The sequence below is a fragment of the Heliangelus exortis genome, chromosome 10 (assembly GCF_036169615.1).
Source record: "Heliangelus exortis chromosome 10, bHelExo1.hap1, whole genome shotgun sequence".
In the NCBI taxonomy this organism is placed as follows: Eukaryota; Metazoa; Chordata; class Aves; order Apodiformes; family Trochilidae; genus Heliangelus; species Heliangelus exortis.
This window is the reverse complement of record NC_092431.1, coordinates 15573376-15580350: the sequence shown is the minus strand read 5'-3', so window position 1 is coordinate 15580350 and position 6975 is coordinate 15573376. Positions and strand designations below refer to the sequence as shown.

The following is a 6975-nucleotide window of genomic DNA, read 5'->3' as shown; positions in this document are numbered from 1 at the left end:
TTTTCACCCAGGGACAGTGCCTGTTCACACATCCTGCATTTTTGAAACTCTTACCCATTGACTTTAATTGATTGTCTTGGAAACATAATTCTGGCCAAACCCAGGGAAAATAAAACCCAAAAGCTGTATATTTCACAACGAGATTTTTTTTTTATTTGCTCCTGGTTCTTTTGTCGTCTGGTTAGACCAGGTACACAGCCTTTCTGAGCACCCTGTGTGCTATTAGCAGGCAGCAGCATTCCTAAAGGCTGTTGCTTAGATGAGTCCAGCAAAGTAGAGCAGCTCAATTTCAGCGAGGAAACAGTTAAAGAGCTCAGTGTTCCCCTGTGCCCGGGAGGCAGCCTTTGTGTTTAACATTGGCTGGGGCTCAGTTTGGGCTGGAGGTTTGTTTTAATTGGGGGAGGGGGCAGAAAAGAGCGGACGCTCCGACTTCTTCAGTCTGTCTCTCTCTCTTTTACTGACTTTGCGGAGGTGGAGATTTTGAGTCCCACCCAGACGCAGGCAGGAGGATCTGGTAAGATTATCCCAAGGAAAGCCACTCGGAGGCAATTCACAGCAACAGCAGCGGCAGCAGCCCCAGGATGAGCGTGAGGCTGAGCCCGGCGGAGGACGCCGGCCGGGGGTGAGTGCGCGGCTGCTGCCGGAGGACCCCCTGCCCCCCCTGGTCCCCTCCCTGCCCGGGGAGAGTCCGGCCCGGGGCCCGGGACGCTTTCAGCGCTTCTCGGTAATGCCGAGAGAGAGAGAGCAAGGGACGGGCACAAGGCAGCTCGGGGTAACGATTATTTAATAAAGTTCAGCGATATATAGATCTTGCCAGATGCTCTATATAGGCTGCAGGGGAGGCAGTGCTGATTTGCCAAGTGCGTGTTGGAATTGATCTTCTGACGGTGTTACAAGCGCAGAATGTTTTCTTTTGTGTTAGAGGAAGAAATACAAGGCAATTACCCCGACGGCTGGAGAGGAGGCAGCCAAGAAAAATTGTCGGCAGGATTTCTTGGAGCGCTTTCGTGCTCTGGTTAGGTTTATTTGCCTCTGCTTACATCTCAGCTGCCTTTTGGGGACATAAATCACTGTTAACGTTTTAGCTCGTCTTTAATACTTCGAACAATTTAATTTCCGATACCATGGTCTCTTCTTGTGAATCTCAGCGCCAGAATTTCCCTGGCTTGATACCCCAGGCAAGTTACAGGAGTTTTGTTCTCCGCATCTGCAGCTGCTCCTGCAGTGCTGCGGGAGCACAGGCAGAGCACAGGCAGAGCACAGGCAGAGCACAGGCAGAGCACAGGCAAGAGCACAGGCAGAGCACAGGAAACAGCACAGGCAGAGCACAGGCACAACACAGGCAGAGCACAGGCAGAGCACAGGCAAGAGCACAGGCAGAGCACAGGCAGAGCACAGGCAGAGCACATCCATGTGGCCTCCACATCACCCGGACTCCTGCTCTCCAGGTGTTGGGGTTCCATGGGAAGGAGAGCACCAGGTTACAGTGTTATACAAGGTTGTAAGGGATGCTTGTATGGTACTTACAGGAGGCGGTTTGCATGTTATATTCTGGAACAATATAAATAATTTGAAAATGCCCACAGAAGAATGAAGGACTGTCAGGAATCCGGAAAAAAATATCCTTAGAAATTATTATATTAGAATATCTCTAGTTTGGCTTTTTATGGAAAAGTTTCTTCCAGGAGATGGAAGAGAGAGTACTTGGCAATTTTGTTTCTGTCTTTGCATGCTGGCTCTGCATGATTGCCATGCTGCCACCACAAGAAAAAAAAACATTAAATTAGAAGGATACTAATATAAGCACTAAAGTATAGGGCTATGGGTACTGGTCATAGCTGTATGAACTTGGAAAAATCATTTAAATAATCAGTGATTCAGTTTTTACATTTGTAAATTGGGGAAGCGTAATCATAGTAAATACTAAAAGTATTAACACTTGCCTGAAAAGAGTTTCAGTCAAATATGTCTGTTCTTTCTGATATGACTTAGAAACCTCAAGTGAAAGCATTTAGCCTCATGCAGCTGTTGTTATCTGCCCTGAGATACAATTGTAGCCAGCATTCAATAAAGAAGGATTTGCTATTTAGAACACTAAAATTTAAAACAGAACGCATAGGAACTCACAGTTGATCAGATCCCCACCTCAAATACACCAATACAGAACCACTGAAACCGTGGATCCCTGTTCTGTCAGGGATAGCACTCTCCATGCCAGACAGGAATACCCAGGTTAAAATTGCTGCTTCAGACCACACACAGCAGAAGAGAGTAATAGTAGTAAATATTTATACTGGGGCTGCTTTCAGAAGTCCTATCAGAAAACTTGTCTCCCACATGCTTTCTCTGATACATTTCTTGCTATACACTCTGACTTAATAGCCCCACGGGGAATAAATTAGAATTCATTTATGTAAAAGGATTCTCCCAAATCCTTCATGTGAGGCCCTAGAAATAAGAAAGTTATAAATACTTTACTTTCTACTCTTCTTTTGTCAACAGTGCAGCACTTGGTCTTCTTTTGCAGATTCCAGTCATGCAAAGAAATCTTTATCTCAAATTGAATGGAGGCTTTAATAAAGTGGACTCGAGGGGCCTCCTTAGATTCGCTGTAGGTGTTGTACAGAGAGGCAGCTGTTGCTGTTACACTCAGGAAATTGTACCTATGAGGACAGAATGCTGTGACGATTCCTTTCTTATCTGAAAATGTCATGAAATGTTGCTTAGAATGCTAAACCAAGTATTTTTTACCTTTAAAAGAGCTACAGTTTTTATAATTAGCTTTGCTGTGCCATTGAATGTGAGTTTCAATGACATTCAGGAACCAAACGACACCTTAAGTCTGAAGAGTTTTTCCTGGGCAGAGATCTGCCCTGAGACTACAAAATCTTCCTCTAATATTTAGGGACTTTGGATTAGGTCCAAAATTTGGTTGAAATGTGGGTATTTTCAGTCTTCTTTTCAAATCCAGGTAACTAAATGTCAGAGAAAAATAATATAAAGCTTCATTTTTACTATACATCAAAAATAATGAGAAAATCAACAAATTTACTACCTTTACTTATTAATGCAATTGTTTCCTTACTTTTTCAAAGAAAAAAAAAAGTTTTTATTTTAGCTTAAATACCATTCAGCAGTCTCCAAGACCACTTTTTGCAGATACACTTTTCTTGCAAGAATAAATTTTAAAAGAGAACTTCACCACATTTTTCCACTCATATACATTTTCTTCCTCAAACTAAAAGGGTTTTGCAGGATCTCGTTCGAATAAGCTATCAATTACTTATGGATATTTTTTGTGTGTCAAAAGCTGTTTACTGCCTTCTGTCAGACAGTTAATACGGGTAATCTAAATTTCAGATTAGGACCAATATGTATGTGCAGAAGAGACCATACATTCAAATGCCCTTTCTAAGTGAGAAATGGGATGTGTTATTCTGTTATGCTGATTCTCTGTTTCTTTTTTGTTTTTGCCTGATATTTCTCCTTGCAGGTGAAGAAGTGAGAAGTATCGCACTGAAAAAAAAACAAACTAACCCACTTCTCATTGAATTTTGCTCTTTTGGGACTTCAGGATGGAAGCCTTGTGTTTAAGAGTTTCCTTGCTGCTTCTGCTCCCAGGATTTGTCCTCAGTGACAGCTCGGACAGGTACTCTGCCAACCAGAGTGACTTGGGAAACTACCTTTCCACTGTCTCAGGGATGGAATCCAGCATACTCCTCACCACCAGGCAGCCCCTGGTGTCCAACCAAACTGTCAAATGCTCCCAGCAGACCAAGATTGCTGAAACTTTTAAATACATTAACACGGTGGTATCTTGTGCTATTTTCATCGTTGGAATGGTTGGGAATGCAACTCTGCTGAGGATCATTTACCAGAACAAATGTATGAGGAATGGCCCGAATGCACTGATAGCCAGTCTGGCACTGGGAGACCTTATCTACATTGTCATTGATATTCCCATCATCGTGTACAAGGTAGGGTGCAACAGTTATCTTCTAATTGCAGTTTCTTCCCAAGCACAGAGTCTGTTCTCTCTGGTTCCTTTTTTGCCTAAGCAGTGCTCTTTTGGCAATTAATAGTCCACTTAAGAAAAAATACAACTTCTTTTTTTGTTCTATAACAAAAATTTTGCTCTCCACCTCACCTCTAGTATCTCTTGTATGTATCTCTTTTTAAGGACAACGTAGCTCTCAGCTCTTAACCAAAGTGTGACCTTGAGCATTTCACAATATTCCTCATTTATTATAGCTACTATAGGTAGCAGAAGAATTTATGAGAGAAGACTTTATTTATAAACTGTTTTCTTCCTTGATAAACATACAGCACTGGGACAGTTGCTATTTTTGGAATATCATAGACTTAATTTATGTTTTTATAGAAAATACTGTGATTCCTAGGCTTCATGTTATGACTTTTGCAGAGAGAGATTATATCATCTGAGCATTAAGATTATAATTTAATATTTATTTATAGCTGCTTCTCAAAATTATTCCAGAGTTAATAAAATCAATTATAACAGAATATTTTTTAAATATTAAATTTCATCTCAATTTGTCAGACTATAAAAAGGATCCTAGTACTTTTTTATCTGGTATAAAAGTAGTCTGCCTCATTTTTTTTGTTTTCCATTTCCATTAAATGAAGCCATGAACCAGTGCTTCTTTTGATGCCATAATTGTTTACTAAGGTAGCATGCATGATTCTAGAATGGGCTTGAATGAACAAAAATGAGTCCTTTATTATTTTTTCTTGATGACATTAAATTATCTTAGAAAATCATAAAATAATTTTATAAGTTTTTATCTATGCCTTTATGGGTTGTATAGAGGTGCATAGCTGATAAGATATTATTTTTCTCAGTAAAAACTTCAGGTGTTTCTCTTAAATAAAACATTAAACAAAATAATGAGAAAAACCCCCACATTCTTCACAATTTTAGCCCTTAAAAATTCTAGAGACTTAACTTTTATTTACATGTGTTTTAAACAAAACATTTAAATACATAATTTATAACTAGTGTCCTGTGGTTTCATATTGGATTCTAAAATTAAAGAAAAAGTAAATTGAAAAGATGCACTTTGGGTCTATACAACCATTGATCTCCATTATAACATAGGTATTGATAGGACAAGTTTATAAAAATTCAAATTCCTTAATGGGTTAGAAATATGAATATATCCACACATTACATTTGTACAGAGCTATATTATCTACAGTAAACTGCAGTGCCTGGTTCTGATCTTCCAGTATTACAAATTGCAGATAAGCTTTCTATATTTGCCTGTTTTTACTGTAATATGGATTTGAAACTAGGATAAAAATATTAGGTTAATAATAATGCTTATGATTTAATGGAAATTCTAGTCTGCACTTTTCAACATTCTGCATGCAAAATTAGTCAGTTTGCTGATAAGAGAGCAGGAATGGATTAACAAGTTGATGATAATAATTAACTTCTGCCTGATTGAGATTCAGTTGTCTTCCATTGCTGGATGGGATAGGATGTGGGATAAAGGTTCTGACTGTTCTCATTATTCTTACCCAACTGGACTCTAGCCTGGACTGCATCTCCCATGATGCATTACAGGTACCTCCCTGATAAATTATCCTGATGTTTTAAAGATAATTGATAAGGCTGTGTTCTTACTTCTAGTGGGATTCCTAACAAGAAATTTTAATGATAAATGGCATATTTTTTCAGAGCTGGGTTTGGGAAAGAACACCTATTTTTATTACACAATTTCTCTAACCTTTTAAGAGCTCTGCTGCTTCTTCTCAAAGAGGAATGGAAATCTGGAATTAATTTTAGTTTTCAAAATTGCCTTTTGATGATCTTCTGAAAATTCTTTAGAAGTTTAGTAAAAGTAACAAACATTTTTTTTTTATATTCCCTTTATTACTTTGCAATACATCTCCCTATAAAACTTATGACACTTCGTTGGTATTCTACAGGCCCACATTCCTCTCTATTACTTATATGATGAGCTGAACTGTGCTCTTTAATATCTCTGTATGGTTCAATTTATCTCAGCCTCTGTGAAAATTTATCTCCATACTGCAGAGAAGCCTTTGCTAAATAAGGGTTGCAAATGAAACTGCAGGCCCTTAACATCAATGCATGTCAATCAGCATTAAAATGGCATTTACATGTATCATTTTAGCTTCTGGTAATTTTTTGAGTCCTTGAACCTCCAAAATAAATTACTTACAAATTACCATATACAACCATCTTGTTGCATCAGGGAGCTGATGCATTCATAGCACTCATAAGGGAGCTTTAGTACTTCTGATAAGAAAATCTGTTATTATTTGTAGTCCATTTTTCACATAAACTACTCAGCAATGTGACTGCTTAGCTCAGGAATTGATTTTAAGGTTTGTTAAATGGCATTTCTCCTTGCATCACTCGGGATCATAAAATCTGTGACACCATTTAGCTCCTCTTGTTGAGTGACAGTGTGAAGCATGGCCACTGGAATTATCACACCTTGAAAGTGGAAGCGATAATTATTTAAGGAAAAAAAATAGTACTTTTATTTTTTGTTTAAAGTTCATAACTTTTAGGTAAGATCTTCATTTTAAGGAGACGAAACAAACATCTCTGGAATTAGAATCAGAGAAAAAAGCATCCTTCTGCATTTAAAAATAACCAATAGTACAGTATTAAGATGGCCACATCATACAGAAGAAAAAGGCAATACTAAGTAATAATAATGTAATATCAGAAGTTGGTACACCCACTTTCCTGAAACATATTTCAAGAGAGAAGTAGGTAGTGGTACTGATACTGAAATCCATTTTACAGCTCTTCAGAAAGAAGAAGCTGTAAAGTTACAGCAACTGAAAATCTCACAGGAAAATGAGTCTCTCGTTCTGTTATGCATTTACACAATTAACAAAGACTTGATGATGGGAAAAAAGAAAAGAAATATCATTTATGTCAGCCAGAGATATGGTCACAGGTGTTTAACA

The 6975-nt window shown here is 38.4% G+C and overlaps 1 protein-coding gene across 2 annotated transcripts in view; it reads left to right on the top strand.

Moving 5' to 3' along the window:
* Positions 1 to 396: 396 nt before the first annotated feature.
* Positions 397 to 6975, top strand: part of EDNRA (endothelin receptor type A) — a 30193-nt gene continuing 23614 nt past the window's right edge. Inside the window, exons 1-2 of one of the 2 annotated variants that reach the window (XM_071753703.1) lie at positions 397 to 622; positions 3494 to 3977. In XM_071753703.1, coding sequence (XP_071609804.1) covers positions 3576 to 3977 — 402 coding nt within the window. In that variant the 5' untranslated portion in view covers positions 397 to 622; positions 3494 to 3575. Of the gene's footprint in view, positions 725 to 3493; positions 3978 to 6975 lie in introns of both variants that reach the window. The other variant, XM_071753704.1, reaches the window with a different exon arrangement.